General features: G+C 40.0%; 1 protein-coding gene across 3 annotated transcripts in view; it reads right to left on the bottom strand.

The window, feature by feature from the left end:
* The window catches only part of CFH (complement factor H), a 1,056,626-nt gene that overhangs the window by 48,210 nt on the left and 989,960 nt on the right, over nt 1–18,456 (bottom strand). For all 3 annotated transcript variants that reach the window (XM_073642935.1, XM_073642934.1, XM_073642933.1), the window contains 2 exons: nt 6,060–6,227; nt 5,779–5,973 (listed from right to left, as the gene is read on the bottom strand). In XM_073642935.1, the coding sequence (XP_073499036.1) occupies nt 5,779–5,973; nt 6,060–6,227 (363 nt within the window). The remainder of the gene's footprint in view (nt 1–5,778; nt 5,974–6,059; nt 6,228–18,456) is intronic.

The following is an 18,456-nucleotide window of genomic DNA, read 5'->3' on the forward strand; positions in this document are numbered from 1 at the left end:
ATCTGAATGAGCAGTTGGCAACACTGAGATCCATAGACAATATGGAAAGGAGTCTGCTGCTCACTGAGCAGCTGCTCACTGGGGTAGATGTGGGGGAGGATGGTAGTAGGGAGCTGCAGGACAGTGAGGCAGCTAGCTGGGTGACAGAAGGGGGGGGGGTAGAAGGAAGAGTGCCAGGGAGGCTAGTCCTGATCTGACACACCCCAATAAGTTTGCAGGTTTTGGTAGTGGGGGGATTCTATTATGGGAACAGATAGGGCAATCTGTCACAAAGACAGGGATCGTCAAACAGTGTGCTGCCTACCTGGGGCTCCAGTCCAGCACATAACTGATCAGGCTGACAGATTACTGGGAGGGGCTGGTAAGGACCCAGCGGTCAAGGTGCACATTGGCACAAATGAGAAAGTGAGAGGTAGGTGGAAGGTCCTTAAAGATGATTTCAGTGAATTAGGTTGCAAGCTTAAGGCAAGGACCTCCAAGGTGGTGTTCTCTGAAATACTGCCTGTACCACGTGCCACGTGGGGGTGGGGTTAGAAAATTCAATATAGTAAGAAGGAATAGAGGTACAGAGAGCTACATAAAATGCATGTACACTAATGCCAGAAGCCTCACAAACAAAATGGAGGAATTAGAATTAATTTTGCTGGAAAATAATTATGACATGGTGGGGATATCTAAGACATGGCTGGACGAGAGCCATGACTGGGCAGTTAATTTACAGGGCTATAGTCTGTTCAGAAATTACCGTACAAACAAGAGAGGGGGGTGTGTGTTTATATGTAAAATCATCCTTAAAACCCATCATGCAAGAGATTGTATGTGAATCTAATGAAAATGTAGAGTCTCCATGGGTGGAGATAAGGGGAGGGGGAAAAAATAATAAATTACTGATAGGGGTTTGTTATAAGTATCCAAATATAATGGAAGCAGCGGAAAATATCCTCATAAAGCAATTAGATGAAGCAGATACTCAAGGAAAAGTCATTATTATGGGGGACTTTAATTACCCTGAAATACATTGGAGAACAGAAACCTGTAGTTCCAGCAAAGGTAATAGGTTTTTGACAACTATGAGAGACAATTACCTTTCACACCTGGTTCAGGACCCAACAAGAAAGGGGGCACTGCTAGACCTAATATTAACCAACAGGCCAGACCGCATATCAAATATAAAAGTTGGCGGTCACTTGGGTAATAGTGATCACAAAATAATAAGTTTTCATGTATCCTTTAATAAGATGTGTAGTAGAGGGGTTACAAGGACACTAAACTTCAGGAAGGCAAATTTCAAACGGTTGAGAGATGATCTTAGTGCAATAAGCTGGGACGATATCCTGAGACATAAAACTACATGAAGCAAATGGGAGACATTTATTAGCATCCTGAATAGGACCTGTTCACAATGTATACCCTATGGGAATAAACATGCTAGAAATAGGAGGAAACCACTATGGCTAAATAGAGCTGTAAGGGGCGCAATAAATGACAAAAAGAAAGCATTTAGAGAACTAAAGCAAGTAGGTAGTGATGAGGCATTAAATAAATATAGAAAATTAAATAAATTCTGTAAAAAACAAATCAATGCAGCAAAGACTGAGGCAGAGAGAACCATTGCCAGAGAAAGTAAAAATAATCCCAAAATGTTCTTTAACTACATAAATAGTAAGCAACAAAAAATTATAGTGTTGGCCCCTTGAAAATTGTATGGATGAAATGGTGGATGAGGAAAAAGCCAATATGCTAAATGATTTTTTTTCAACAGTATTTACACAAGAAAATCGCATGACAGAAAATATAATCAGTGATAACAAAAATTCTCCATTAAATGTCACTTGCTTAACCCAGCAGAAAGTACGGAGGCATCTAAAAATCACTAAAGTTTGACAAATCCTCGGGCTCGGATGGGATACACCTGCGAGTACTGCAGGAATTAAGTAAAGTCATAGACAGACCATTATTTTTAATCTTTAAAGATTCCATAATAACAGGGTCTGTACCACAGGACTGGCGTATAGCAAATGTGGTGCCAATATTCAAAAAGGACTGAACTTGGAAATCATAGGCCAGTAAGCTTAACCTCTACTGTGGGTAAAATCCTGGAGGGTTTCCTAAGAGATGCTATACTAGAATATCTGAAGAAGAATAACCTCATGACCCAATATCAACATGGGTTTACGAGGGACCGTTTCTGTCAAACTAATCTGATCAGCTTTTATGAAGAGGTAAGTTCCAGACTGGACCAAGGAAATGCAGTGGATGTTGTGTATAAGGACTTTTCAAAAGCTTTTGATACGGTTCCACACAAAAGGTTGATACATAAAATGAGAACAATGGGGATAGGGGAAAATATATTTAAGTGGGTTAAGAACTGGCTCAGTGATAGGAAACAAAGGGTGGTTATTAATGGAACACACTCAGACTTCATCTCAGATAACAGTGGGGTACCACAGGGGTCAGTATTGGGCCCCCTTCTTTTTAACATATTTATTAATGACCTTGTAAGGGGCATGCAGAGTAGTATTTCAATATTTGCAGATGACACTAAACTCTGCAGGGTAATCAATACAGAGAAGGACAATTTTCTATTACAGGAGGATCTATGTAAACTACAAGCTTGGGCTTATAAATGGAAAATGAGCTTTAATGGGGATAAATGTAAGGTAATGCACTTGGGCAGAGGAAATAAAATGTATAATTATATGCTTAACTGTATAACACTGGGCAAAAAGGTCACTGAAAAAGACCTAGGTGTATTGGTGGACGACAAGCTCACATTTAGTGACCAGTGTGAGGCAGCTGCTTCAAAGGCAAATACAATAATGGGATGCATTAAAAGAGGCATAGATGCTCATGAGGAGAACATCATTTTACCTCTATACAAGTCACTAGTGCGACATTACTTAGAATACTGTGTACAGTTCTGGTCTCTAGTGTATAAGAAAGACATAGCTGAACTAGAGCGGGTGCAGAGAAGAGCGACCAAGGTTATTAGAGGACTCGGGGGTCTGCAATACCAAGACAGGTTATTACACTTGGAGTTATTTAGTTTGGAAAAAATGAAGGCTTAGGGGTGATCTTATTACTATGTACAAATATATGAGGGAACAGTACAAAGACCTTTCTACTGATCTTTTTACTCTGGGGCCTGAGACGGGGACAAGGGGGCATCTTTTATGTCTGGAGGAAAGAAGGTTTAATCATAATCACAGACGCGGATTCTTTACTGTAAGAGCAGTGAGACTATGGAACTCTCTGCCGCATGATGTTGTAATGAGTTATTACAACAAATTACTAAAATTTAAGAAGGACATGGATGCCTATCTTGAAAAGTATAATATTACAGGTTATATATACTAGATTCCTTGGTAGGACGTTGATCCATGGAACTAGTCTGATTGCCGTATGGAGTCAGGAAGGATTTTTATTCCTCAATGTGGAGCCTGCTGTTTGCCACATGGGTTTTTTTTTTGGCCTTCTTTTGGATCAACATGTTAGGCTATGGGTTAAACCAGATGGAGCTAAATAAAGAGTGAGCCTGCACCACCTTCTAAATGCATAATGACCGCACGTGAATCTTAACGGCAAATACACATCGCATAAACTTGCGGTGACAGCTTTAAAATGCAGAAACAATAATCCAATAGAAAGGAGAAGATGAAAAGCTGCACTCACCGTTTATGTACAAAAATAAGAGTCTTTTATTTCATATTCGGATAAAATGGACAGCTGTCGTCCACCTCCTCCCCGAACTCCCTGCTTTCCATTCATTTTATGAAATAAAGGACTCTTATTTTTGTACATAAACGGTGAGTGCAGCTTTTCATCATCTCCTTCCTATTCGATTAAACTAGATGGACTTAGTCTTCCTTCAACCTTAAAAACTACGTTACTATAGCCAACTCAGGAGATGCCAACTCAATCGAAAGTGTTTACATGTATAAAAATAGGGCCTAAGACCACCATTTCCGTGGCCAACAGATTGGAGATGGTGGAGTTCAACCTCTTAGCTTTGTCATATGTAGGATGAAACAATCTTTTATGTGACCACAACAGCGGGATTGAGGGCTGGCTGCAGTGCTGAGAGAGGCAGAGTACAGTGAAACGGACAAACCGATAGACCGTGAGTGAGGTGCAGGTGGAGATGTTACGGTGGATTGATAAAGATGCTCGTTCTCTTAGATCAGTCAAAAACTGCAGGCATGTCCACTTCTGTGACAGCTAACAGGCTCTCACTCAGCCTGACTGGAGCAGGTAAACCACCGGAGGTTCTGCAGTCGGAGACCTAGGTGACACCACTTGGTATGGTAACAGAGGAGGAGGAAGAAGCAGCAGATGCGGTTGATGGGACGGCTGATGATTGTTGAGGTCCGCTGGTCTGCATTTGATCGCAGTGAGATTGCCAGAGTAACACATGTTGATTGTGCATGTGAAAGTTCATGCACGTAGTAGTCAAATTATTGCACTTTTTCCCTCCACTGCATTTTTTTTGCAAAGATAATGTGAGTTGGCTCATCCTTTGCGGTGTCAAAAAAGGCCCAGGCTAGTCAACCCTTGCCGCCCCCACAAGCTGCAGACCCTCGATCGCTGCAGACCACAGCCACAGTTGTGACTAAGGATGCAGTGTTCATTGAGGTTGCATCACTCATTGTCTGCACCATAGGGTGCAACATATCCTCCTCATCTGTCTTCTCCTCCATCTGCTCATCCTAAGACTCACCCTCCTCCTCTTCCTGCCCTGACAACACAGTACAGTCTGCGTGAGCCACAGGTGTCTGGTGATGAGGGTCAGGATGCTGCTCGGAACCTACTTCGTCCTGCCCCGGATCCAACCTAAAAACATTTTTGGGCATCGGTGCAGATGCTTTCCTCCTCTTGAGTCTGTGAATCTTTGGAGCAGACTTCTGATAGCCATGGCATAGAATGTGTGAACAGCTCTGCAGGCTCACCCATCTGTGGTTCTCTATAGTCCATTGGGTGGTTGGTCACTTGTGTTGTGGGGGGAAACAAGGGTAATTGGGGTGCCAGCTCTGTGGATTGTACTGTGTGTGATGTTGAGGAGGGGAGGCCACTTGATGCACTGCTTGCCATCCACTGGAGCAAATGCTTTTTCTGGCCCTCATCCACAAGGCGTACTGTTGTGCGGCTGCCAAAGAAAGGGAGTGGAGTAGCCCATCCAGTAACAGAAGTTGTCAGTTTTCTTTGGATGGGACGTGATAATGTTGGTTCACTAGTGCTTTCACTAACATTACGACCTACCCCACGTGTACCTTGAACCCCAAGCCCTTCCACTACGACCTTGCCTTTTCCCACACATATTGTTCAGATAGTGTGGTTGGAACACGCTATTTGCAACAAAAAAATTGATTTTTTACTGTGGATGAGGCCTGTATGAAATTGAAATATCTTGGAGCATATATTCTAACTGAGATCTGGCCTTCTTTATCACGTTAATAACAGAAGAACTTATTTTTTTTACTTTGGATTAGGCCTGTATGAAATAGAATATATGTTCCAAACAATTTGAAAAAGCAAAAGGTGGCTACTTTGAAGAACCTAGAATATAAGACATATTTTCAGTTGTTTCATACTTTTTTGTTAAGTATATAATTCCACATGTGTTAATTCATAGTTTTGGTGCCTTCAGTGTGAATGTTCAATTTTCATAGTCATGAAAATACAGAAAAATCTTTAAATGAGAAGGTGTGTCCAAACTTTTGGTCTGTACTGTATGTGATATCTTAATGGTTTTAGAACTAAGAAACAAATAATTATTCTTACTTCCAGAGAAGCATCGTGAATATTTAAATTTCCCATCATTACATTCAATGAAGAAACTTGGTTGATTCGGTCGTTTATATCCTTGCTTGCAGGAAACTTGTAATCCTGTACCGTGTTTAGAACTTTTACCATTATCAGGTGAAACTAGCTGAATGTTGCTGCCAGAAAGATCCTCTGAGGAGACCTCACATGGACCTGAGTAAAAGTTCAGAGGGAGACAGTTTTTTAAGTTTTAATTTTTTTCAACACACTTGATATTTCTACGTGTCCATTGTACTTACTGTAACATACTGGATGATGAGTCCATTGACCATTTTCACACTTAGGACTTATAAGGTTATTCTTTATATGGTCCTTATTGCACTCAAATTCCGCATAATGGCCAGAGTCATAATAGGCTTCAGGAGTGTTAAGGAATCCATTTAGGACTTGTGGAGCCTTGCAGCTTCCTAAAAAGTAATAATTAATGAAAAACTTTAATTAGCCAGAACTAGAAACGAACATATGCATTACCCCTTTGAGGCATATGTAATGTCAGTCTTTGATTGCAGGGCTAATTTCTAGACAATTTACAGTCTTTACGGTAAAGATACAATTTATTGTCCATCTTCTGATCATCCCGTTTTAAAGGAAACCTATCACCAGTTTTTTTCAATATAAAGAAGGGCCAGCACCTTCATATACAGCATTCTAGAATGATGTAAATAGGTCTTCAATGCGCTCTGCAAAAAACAATTTTCATTATACTCACCTACTTTACGACGTGGTCTGGTCACATGGATGTCACTGGTCTTGATCGGGCGCCTCTTCTCTTTTTGAGATTGCCATCCTCTTCCCCTCTTTGTGTGGATGACGCATCCTACATCATCCACACAGTGTCCTCTATAGCTTATCTCTGAGGGCAGAGCAAACTACTGTAATGTGCACATGCCAGAAAGGACAAAGAGCGTTGCACTTGCGCATGACAATATTTTTGCTCTGCCCTCGGCATGGTAAAGAGAAGTAGGCCTGCGCAGGAGCGCAATGGAGGACACTGTTTGCATCATCATAAGCATCATAACCCAAAGTTATGTGTAATAATGAGAAATTGTGTAGGCAAAAAGTTTTGAACATATGAAGAATGAGAGGTACGAAAAGTCATGGAAAGTCATGACACCAGCTAAAATCTATCAGTATTTGGAAAGCAATCTTGCCACTTAATGAAAAGTAATATCAGCTGATTCAACTGATAGAATACAAAAAGGTGTTTTATTACCAAGGTGTCACACAAGAAATAACTCATCATGGGTAAAACCAGTGAGCTGTCTCATGACCTTCAGAACATTATTGTTGCAAAACATACTGAAGGCATTGGTTACAGAAGAATTTCTACACTACTGAAGGTTCCAGTGAACACTGTTGGAGGCCATAATCCAGAAGTGGAAAGAACATCATTTCACCATGAACTGGCCACAAACAGGTGCTCCCCGCAAAATTTCAGACAGAGGAATGAAAAGAATTAGCTCAGAATAGTTGTTCAACAGTCAAGGAAAGCTACCAAAAAAACTAAAATTAGCACGTACAATTGTTTCAAAGAAAGCTAATGCACTCAACTTTCATTCCCTGTATGCACACTCACCATGCAAGACCCCATTGCTGAACAAAAAGCATGTGTAAGCGCGTTTAAAGTTTGCTCATCAACATTTAGACAAGCATGTGAAATACTAAGTAAATATACTCTGGTTTGGATCTTTGGATGCCATAATACACGACATGTTTGTAGGCCAAAGGAACTGCATATCACCCCAAAACACTCTGCCAAGAATGAAATTTGGAGGTTTGAACATCATGGTGTGTGGCTGTTTGTTAGCATACGGCACTGGAAAACTTCATATAATTGAAGGAAGGATAAATGGACAAATGTAACGAGACATTCTTGATAAAAATCTGCTACCATCTACCTTGATGATGAAGATGACATGAGAGTGGACATTTCAGCAAGACAATGATCCCAAACACACAGCTAAAGAAACTCTCAATTGGTTTCAGAGAAAGAAAATAAAGCTGCTAGAATGGGCCAGCCATTCTTCCACGCAATGGGGTTTGCGTGGAAGAATGGGACAAAATCACACATAAGCAATGCATGCAACTAGTTTCTTGATAGAGGAGGCATCCTGAAGCTATTATCAACAACATAGGCTTTTGCATGAAGTAGTAATTAAATTTCAGTAAGTGTATGCAATACTTTTTCCCTGTGTCATTTCTCATTAGTGTGAGAGCAGGATTTATACTTTATCTATCTATTCTGACTCCATTTTGATTTTTGTACGTGTATCTTCTGCTTACCAGAAAGGACTTTGGGCCAGTATGGGTGTTTTGTCCATGTACTTGGCTCACAAAGAGAAGCCTGTGATCAGATAAGGGGTCCCTTAGGAATGTCTTTGTCTAAAGACTTAGAGAAAACATAGGAAAGAGAAACAAAACTAGAAAGTGAGAGATTCCTAAACCCAAAATATGGGTGTAGACAGAATTACCTTTAGCCAATGAGATGTATGTATGCTAATGGAAGCACATATGTAAAGATAAGCTGAGCCAATTATATTGTTATTATATATGACTATTAACAACCTATAAAACCCTGACCGATGATGTAATAAAGTCAGACCTGCCCAGATACTCAATGTATCAGTCATGGCTCTTCCATGCACGTATTTGAATTTTACATCTTAATTTGGAACAGGCACAACGTCTCGGAACGTCCAACATTATATGGCGACGACATTAGTATACATTACTTAAATTATGAACAACTATGGCTTTATTTATTTGCCTGTGTGAATTGGATGGGTTCTTACCAACATCTGGTGAGAATTTCATGTCAATAGCACCTTTAGAAATCAATTTACTTAGAAAATTGCAAATAGATAAGGATAAGAAGGGGGCGCAAATAGTGCCGTTACCAAGATATAACCAAGGTTAGAAAGTAGAATATCTTTGCTCACCTTCTATTGTTGTGAGAATGCACAACTCATGTAGCTGACTTTACGGAGTACTGCAGCAGACATCAACCCACCGTGGGTGAGGATTAGTACCAAGGAAAAGATGAAGACTTGTGTCTAACTCCGCGCTCCTTCGTGTGACGAATTAAAATAATGGATTAATAAAATAAGTAAATTAATAACTTATTATTCAAACATGACAAGTCTAAAAACAACACGTTTCATGCACGTCCCTGTCCACTTCATCATCAGGTACATAGCCAATGATTAAAACCAAGGTAATGCATATATATATATATATATATATATATATATATATATATATATACACAGATCAATTATGCTGACCAAATTGTAATGAGAAACATGTGCTAGACGAAAAAAATAAAAAATACAAATGAAAAAAAAAGAAATAAAAAAAAACATATCTTAACTTATCTTAGATGTTTAAAAATTATGCCCATAGAACACATTCCTGTTCACACCGCCAACAGAATCCAGAGTCTAAACCGGAAGGAGGTTTACTGGATTTATAGGTTTAATACATTAAAACCACAAGGACTTAACATTTTAATAGATTTATACATTTTTTATTTTTATTTATTTATTTTTTCTTCTAGCACATGTTTCTCATTACAATTTGGTCAGCATAATTGATCTGTGTATATACACCACGTGCAGAATTATTAGGCAAATGCGTATTTTGATCACTTTGATGCTTTTTATACATGTTGTCCTACTCCAAGCTGCATAGGCTTGAGAGCCAACTACCAATTAAGTAAATCTGGTGATGTGCATCTCTGTAATGAGGAGGGGTGTTGACCAATGACATCAATGCCCTATATAAGGTGTGCTTAATTATTAGGCAACTTCCTTTCCTTTGGCAAAATGGGTCAGAAGAGAGATTTGACGGGCACTGAAAAGTCCAAAATTGTGAGATGTCTTGCAGAGGGATGCAGCAATCTTGAAATTTCCAAACTTTTGAAGCGTGATCACCGAACAATCAAGCATTTCATGGCAAATAGCCAACAGGGTCGCAAGAAGCGTGTTGGCCAAAAAAGGCGCAAAATAACTGTCCATGAATTGAGGAAAATCAAGCGTGAAGCTGCCAAGATGCCATTCGCCACCAGTTTTGCCATATTTCAGAGCTGCAACGTTACTGGAGTATCAAAAAGCACAAGGTGTGCGATACTCAGGGACATGGCCAAGGTAAGGAAGGCTGAAAAACGACCACCTTTGAACAAGAAACATAAGATAAAACGTCAAGAATGGGTCAAGAAATATCTTAAGACAGATTTTTCAAAGGTTTTATGGACTGATGAAATGAGCGTGACTCTTGATGGGCCAGATAGATGGGCCAGAGGCTGGATCAATAAAGGGCAGAGAGCTCCACGCCGACTCAGATGCCAGCAAGGTGGAGGTGGGGTACTGGTATGGGCTGGTATCATCAAAGATGAACTTGTGGGACCTTTTCAGGTTGAGGATGGAGTGAAGCTCAACTTCCAGACCTACTGCCAGTTTCTGGAAGACAACCTCTTCAAGCAGGGGTACAGGAAGAAGTCGGTATCGTTCAAGAAAAACATGATTTTCATGCAGGACAATGCTCCATCACATGCATCCAAGTACTCCACAGTGTGGCTGGCAAGTAAAGGTCTAAAAGAAGAAAAAATAATGACATGGCCCCCTTCACCTGATCTGAACCCCATAGAGAACCTGTGGCCCATCATAAAATGTGAGATCTATAGGGAGCGAAAGCAGTACACCTTTCGGAACAGTGTCTGGGAGGCTGTAGTGACTGCTGCAACCAATGTTGATCGAAAACAGATCAAGCAACTGACAGAATCTATGGATGGAAGGCTGTTGAGTGTCATCATAAAGAAAGGTGGCTATATTGATCACTAATTTTTTTGTTTTTTGTTTTTGCATGTCAGAAATGTTTATTTCTATATTTTGTGCACTGATATTGATTTACCTGGTGAAAATAAACAAGTGAGATGGGATTATATTTGGTTTTTATTAAGTTGCCTAATAATTCTGCACAGTAATAGTTACCTGCACAAACAGATATCCTCCTAAGATAGCCAAATCTAAAAAAAAAACACTCCAACTTCCAAAAATATTAAGCTTGGATATTTATAAGTCTTTTCGGTTGATTGAGAACATAGTTGTTGATTAATAATAAAAATAATCCTCTAAAATACAACTTGCCTAATAATTCTGCACACAGTGTATATACAGTAGATGCATTACCTTGGTTTTTATCATTGGCTATGTACCTGATGAACTGGACAGGACGTCAATGAAACACGTTTTTAGCCTTATCATGTTTGAATGAATAAGTCATTCATTTACTTATTTTATTAACCAGTTCCCGACCGCCCACTGTAGATAAACGTCGGCGCTTGCTGGGCTCTGTGCAGCGCCGACGTTTAAAAACGGTGGGTGGTCTCGCAGCGCTCAGGACCCCCAGGGTCCTGCAAGCGTTGCGATTCCGGTGCAGAGCATTAGCTCTGACAGGGAACATCATCGGGACCTGATTGGATCAGGTCCCAGTGATGTTAACCCTTTGCTGTCTTCTATATGCTGCGATCTATAGTGATCGCGGCATATAGGAGACAGCAGGAGGAGAGGGGGTCGTCTTACTTACCTCTCCGAAGACCTCCGATTCCTTCCAGGACCTGGGGTTGCTATGGCAGCTGGAGGTCACATGACCACCTCCAGCTCTGCCATATATGGTGTCCTGTCTGGCTCAGCATGCTGCTGAGCCAGACAGGAGACTCTGACTGAAACAGTCAGGGAAGATCTCATGTAATGTAATGTAATATATGTCTATTACATTACATGAGATCAGTGATCAGAAAAATAAAAATTAATGTCCCATACAGGGACTAAGTAAAAATGTAAAAAAAAGTAAAAAAAAGTTTTTAAACTGTTAAAAAAAAATCACAAAATAAATAAAAATAAATAAATAAAATATTAAACCAATAAATCCGTATATTTTTACAAAACCAAAAAAAGAACACATATTTGGTATCGCCGCGTCCAAAACAAACCGAGCTATAAAACTGTCACACTAATTAACTCCTTCTGTGCACACCGTAATAAAAATAAATAAAAAACGGAGCAAAAAACTATGCTTTTTCATCCTATCGCCAAACAAAAAGTGGAAAAAATACGATCAAAAAGCAAAATAGAAATAAAAATGGTACCGCTGAAAACGTCATCTTGTTCCGCAAAAAACAAGCCGCCATACAGCTCCATCAACCGAAAAATAAAAAAGTTATAGTGTTCAGAATAAAGCAATGCAAAAAAAATATTTTTTTCTATAAATTTGTTTTATTGTGTAAAAGCGCCAAAACATAAAAAAAATACAGTAAGTGTAGTATCGCTGTAAACGTACTGACCCGAAGAATAACGCTGCCTGATCACTTTTACCACACGCAGAACGGCATAAAAAAAAAACTCAAAGAACAATTCCTGAATTGTTGGTTTTTGTTAATTTTACCTCCCAAAAAACGGAATAGAAAGCGATTAAAAAATGTCACCTACCTAAAAATGGTACCAATAAAAATGTCAACTCATCCCGCAAAAAACAAGCCATCACATGACTCTGTTGGCCGAAATATGGAAAAATTATAGCTCTCAAAATATGGTGATGCAAAAACTAGATTTTGCAAAAAAAAGCGTCTTTTAGTGTGTGACAGCTGTTAGTCATAAAAACCCGATATAAATCTGGTATCTCTGTAATCGCACCGACCCGAACAATAAAGTAATCTCATCACTTATACCGCAAGAGGAGCGGCGTAAAAAATAAATAAAACCAATTCTTCACCTGCTACTGATTTGTTTATTATGTCTCCGAAAGATCGCAGTAAGGCTCTGCTCACATTTATCCTGCGCTCTGCGCTGAGCACTTACACCAGAGTTTCCGTGTAAATCTCTGAAATACGTGATTCAGCCAGAACCCATGACGGAAGATTCCCTGTATTGAGGCAGATATAGGCCACTGTGGACGCCGTCTGGCCTGGGATCCCACGGTATCATTTGTTTTAGGTGTGCATAAAAGTGCGGTTGGCCACAGTTTTGTGCACTTCTGAAAAAAAGGACACCGCTACTCAGAGGCCAGATGGAGTCCAGAGTAACTCTGCTGCCTCATTACAGTGAATGGATCCCGCAGGGGTTTCATCTGAATTATATCACTTGGAAATTTAGATGGAAACCCCGATGTAAGTGCTCAGCCTAGAGCGCCGGATAAATGTTACATAAAATGTTCCCAATAAAAGCTTCAACTCAGTCCTCAAAAAAAGCTAGTCCCCACTCAGGTCTGTCATCTGTTAAAAATATAAGGGACTTCCAAGTTACTGGTAGCAGAAAGGCTCTGGAAAAGCGAAATGGCCCTTGCCCCCCAAAAGAAATTCAGAAAATTTTGTGCTCCCAAATCCAAATGCCTATTCTACAATAATTTGTTCTCCAATTGTCAAATAGCACTCCGTCCCCCCCAGATCTCTCCGTATGGCTGAGCGGTACGATACAGCCACATATGGGGTATTGCCACTTTTAGAAGAAATTGTGTGACACATTTCGGCACCATTTTTACCCATTGCCCTGTGTGAAAATGTAAAATCTGAGGATAAAACATTTTTTTGTGGTAAAAATATAATTATGCTTTTTTCACTGTCCAATTGGATAAATGTAAAAATTAAAAAATACTCACTACTTCACTAGATGAATTCCTTGAGAGGTGTAGTTTACAAAATGTGGTCACTTGTGGGGGTTTCTGCTGTTTCGGCATGTCAGCGACTCTTCAAATGTGACATGGTGTCTGCCACCTATCCCAGCCAACATAGCGCTCCTTTCTCTTCCGAACCCTGCAGTACACCAAAGCAGTGGTTTTCCCCCACATAGGGGGTATCGAAGTACTCAGGAGAAATTGCACAACAAATTTCATGGTGCAATTTATCCTATTACCCTTATGATAATGCAAAATTAAGGGATGAAAAACGGTTTTGTGGGAAAAATGTGAAAATTTTATTTTTACAGCTCAATATTATAAACTTCTGTGAAGCACCTTGAGGTTCAAGGTGCTCACCACACATCTAGATAAGTTCCCTAAGGGGTCTAGTTTCCAAAATGGTGTCACTTGTGGGGGGTTTCCACTGTTTAGGCACATCAGAAGCTCTCCAAACGCAACATGGCGTCTGCTAATTATTCAGACAAATTTTACATTCAAAAAGTCTAATGGCGCTCCTTCCCTTCCGAACCCTGCAGTGCGCCCAAACAGTGGTTTTCCCTCACATATGGGGTATCAGCAAGCTCAAGAGAAATTGCACAAAAAAGTTTGGAGTCCATTTTTTCCTGTTACCCCTGTGAAAATAGAAAAAAATGGGTCTAAAGTAACATTTTTGTGAAAAAAGTTAAATGTTAATTTTTTTCTTCCACATTCCAAAAATTCCTGTGAAGCACCTGAAGGGTTAATAAAGTTCTTGAATGTGGTTTTGAGTACCTTGAGGGGTGCAGTTTTTAGAATGGTGTCACTTTTTGGTATTTTCTGTCATAAAGACCCCTCAAAGTGACTTCAAATATGATGTGGTCCCTAAAAAAATGTTTTTGTACATTTTGTTGGAAAAATGAGAAATCGCTGGTCAACTTTTAACCCTTATAGCTCCCTAACAAAAAAAAATTTTGGTTCCAAAATTGTGCTGATGTAAAGTAGACATGTGGGAAATGTTATTTATTAACTATTTTGTGTGACATATCTCTTTGATTTAAGGGCATGAAAATTCAAATTTAGAAAATTTCAAAATTTTAAAAATTTTCGCCAAATTTCTGATTTTTTCACAAATAAACGCAAGTTATATTGAAGAAATTTTACCACTATCATAAAGTACAATATGTCACGAAAAAACAATCTCAGAATCAGGGGAATACGTTGAAGCGTTCCAGAGTAATTACTTCATAAAGTGACAGTGGTCAGAATTGAAAAAATTGGCCCGGTCACGAAGGCAAAAACAGGCTCTGGTGCGAAGTGGTTAATCCACTATTTTAATTTGTTACACGGAGGAGCGGGGAATTAGAGACAAGTCTTCATCTTTTCCTTGATACTTAGAAAATTGGTGACATGCTCAATAATTATTATACCCAGTGTTTATACCAGTCATGGGCTGGGGCTTTCCAGGCTTGGGGTTCAAGACTGCAGTCACTCTATATTAATTTGCACTTGTAGTTTGTCCTGATGATGAAATACAGTGTAGATAACTTTGAAATTCGTTTGAAAAAACATTTTAATATTCTTGGTCTCCTTATTTCATCCATCATTTACCATCGGCAGCACAATGAACCTTATTTTCCATTGTTCTTTTCTTCTATGAGAATCTTGTGAATCCTCACAGTGCATACACTGTGCAATGTCAGGTTTCTATGGTGCCATCACCGGTAGTGGGTGGGTGCATGACCGTAAGTATGCGATTTGCATATATGCCGTCATATGCCGACTAGACTTGCGCAGCCTCACTCAACACAAATGAATTGAGTGAGGCTGGACACGTCTAGTCAGAATATAGCCGGAAGTATGCAAATCAGCTTATCAAACCGCATATCAGCGGTCACAAGGCCACCCACTCCCAGAGACGACCCCAGAAAATTCTGACAGCGTGCAGCGTGTGTGCTGTGAGGATAAACAAGTATGCAGTCACATAGAGTGACTGCAGACTTAAAGTCTAAGTCTACAGAACCCCTTGAGGGTAGGCTCACATAAGTATAAAAAAAGATTAGAGTTTAGTTTCAAGCAGAAAACTTTAACAATTTTTTTCTCACTTGTCATCTATATGCGATCGCTTTTTTTACGCAGTAGCTAGTAATCATTTACAAAACCATGTACAGTTTCCTATATATTACAGAATTGGAATGTATCCATTTAAATCCGATGCTCTACTGTGGCTCCGTATGGCATCCATTTTTTTTTTGTTTTACCATAGACTTGAATGGGTGAGTCCTATCTGATTTACGGAAGAAACTAGTGCATGCTGCAATTTTATTCCTATGCAGATTCGGTCAGTGAAAAAAATTTTGCTCATCTGCACTACCCTATTAAATAACGTTGGTTCCAATGCTGTCCTTTTTTTTCATGGATAGCACTCAAACTGAAAATACGGTGAACGAGACTTTAATGTGTAAATGGAATTTTGTGCTTCTGCACATAAATATTGTCTTATTTTAATAGGCGTTGTGATGAAATGGCAGCATGGAGACCCCGCAGAATCTCGCTGTTGCCACCACTTGTGATGGATCCACACCCCCCCACCGGCCTGACGTCACAATTACATCAGACGGAGCACATGGTTCGGACCTGCCCTCTGCACCTACGTGACATTCCGCATCCCCCTCGAGGACGCGCACGGTCAGATTGGTAGCATTCTGCACTGACACCCACGATCCACACGGGTACAGGAAGGCACCAGGGAGTGACAAGAGGAGGCCCACTCAGTCACTGACATGGCACCACACTCGCTCAAACCCCTGAAAGGCTGAAAGGCTCTTTCACTAGCTCCAGTGAAGCAGAGCCTGGTCGACCAGTGAGAGCTGCCACCAGTTTCTAATTTATATAACGGACTTATATCAGGCTAGAAACCAGCTCGGTAGCATGTTTGTTGGACCGAACTATGGACGTAAGGGTTTGTGGATCAAGATAAAAGAACAGCCCGAGGTTAAATTATATATTTAATCGCCTAAGGAGCACACTAAACAATATGCTATATACATAAGGGTTGTACATACACAGTGGTCAGAGTTACAAATGCGAAAGTATGTGTACAAAAGATATGAAGCAGTAATTACAAGTCAGTTATCGATTAGATGAACGATCTGGCTTTCGGGGGAAGGGATGCCACATGGGAGGTTTGTGGGCCATCTCTTTGTTGTTGCAGGACTTTTCACACACGACTTGACATCACGTTTCCCCCCCCAGGAAAAAGACAATGGAGCCATGGCTCCTGGAACTGTTAAAGTTTCTGGATCACTCCCATTCCTGCCTCCTGGCTGCGCACAAATCTCCTCCCCTGGTCTCTCCCAGTTAAATTCCCAAATACTAAAATGGGCTATACCTCTTTACTGGACGATCCTAGGGAGCCGGTTCTGGTGTCATCGGATTCATCCGGGCCCCTGCTACATGTGGAGACCAAACCCAGTAGCCCCATGGGCTTCTAAAAGGCTGTGCCGCATATCTCCCTATCCTTGCTTGCTGGGCGGTGAAGGAAGCAATGGGGAGATTCTCCATTCTTAGGTTTCCAAAAATCTATTTTGTGTAGGTTTCCAAAAATCTATTTTGTGTATCACTCGGATGTATTGTATTCCCATAACTCGCTGTTGAATTATAATAGTTTACACACAGGAGCACATGGCGTGGGGGAAGGGACAAATCCTTTGCAGCCTGCAGCTGCTATGGGATTTGTCACCCCCTGCACATCAGCCCCCCTCCCTTCTGCTTGTTGCAAAAAGTACTCAAAAGAGTCAGATTACACTGTACATGGAGATCTCTATAAAACCTGCCAAACAGGTCACAGTGATTGACATGGGATTGTCTTGAATATTCTTCACAGGTGTTTTAGTTTTCCTTTTACTTATATAGGGGCTGCCATGTCTGAAGCCCTGGTCACATCTTCATTAGTTATGTTCATATTTCTGTTCTGCTTCAAAAGCAGAAATCTTAAAATAAAGGCAGCACTTACTTTCTGCATTCCAGACAACAATGGCATCCAATTACCCTCATTAATGGCAGCTGCCATGCACAAGTGAACACAGCCTAGTTTTATCTCTGTAGGGTATCTATGAAAAACACATTACAAGTGATGTACAGCTCACCCAGGGCATAGAGGAGAATGGATGACCCTGTATTACAGTATATCCTGGAGCTGTGAACTTCACATGGTTAGTTCACAGAATGACAGAAGTCAGAGGGGGAGCTAGGCAGGGGGCCGAACCTACAGCCAGGTTCAGCCCTGCTTTCTCTCTCTCTCATTTCTTTAGATCCATTTAGGAAAAACACACAAAAAAGTGATTCTACTGCAATTTCAGAGTGTCTAAAGTGTCAAGAAAACTGTAATTATTAAAATTGAAATTAAACCAAGGCTTTTTGGCTCAATTACAGTGATGCAAATTATCAAGGCGTCTGATACAGTTTTTGCCACTGTTATCAAAATTGCTAATCATTGTTTTGGTAAAATTAACAAAATTGATGAAAAATGTTGTGTTTTTGACATAATTTTAATACTCCGTGCTTTGCTGCCTGACAGAAAAAAAATATTCCTTGTGAACTATGGAGCGGATTCTTAATGAAAACAATGGGAGCAATTTGTGGTTGTTTGTCGTGAAGTTTTTAGCAGAGAACAAATACTAAAATTTGAAGGAATATGATGCCATGTGTACAAGCCTTAGGGTTATGTAAACTTGTTCAAATCTTTTATGAACTTTTCATTTGAAAATCTGCAGCATTTGCAAATTGCATAAGATTATTCAAAATCTCTTCTACATGATTTCTAAAAAAAAATGTATGCATTATATGTTGAAAGAATGACCTGCGGTGCAGATTTTAAAACTTCAACATGTCAATTTTTATATGGATCTTCAACAAAAGTTTACCTTTTGCAATGCGTGGTCTGAAATCATCAGGAAATCATGCAAATGTTGTCACACATGCATTAAATTA

This window comes from Phyllobates terribilis, unplaced genomic scaffold (assembly GCF_046119375.1).
Source record: "Phyllobates terribilis strain yellow unplaced genomic scaffold, ASM4611937v1 Scaffold_8__6_contigs__length_399053987, whole genome shotgun sequence".
In the NCBI taxonomy this organism is placed as follows: domain Eukaryota; kingdom Metazoa; phylum Chordata; class Amphibia; order Anura; family Dendrobatidae; genus Phyllobates; species Phyllobates terribilis.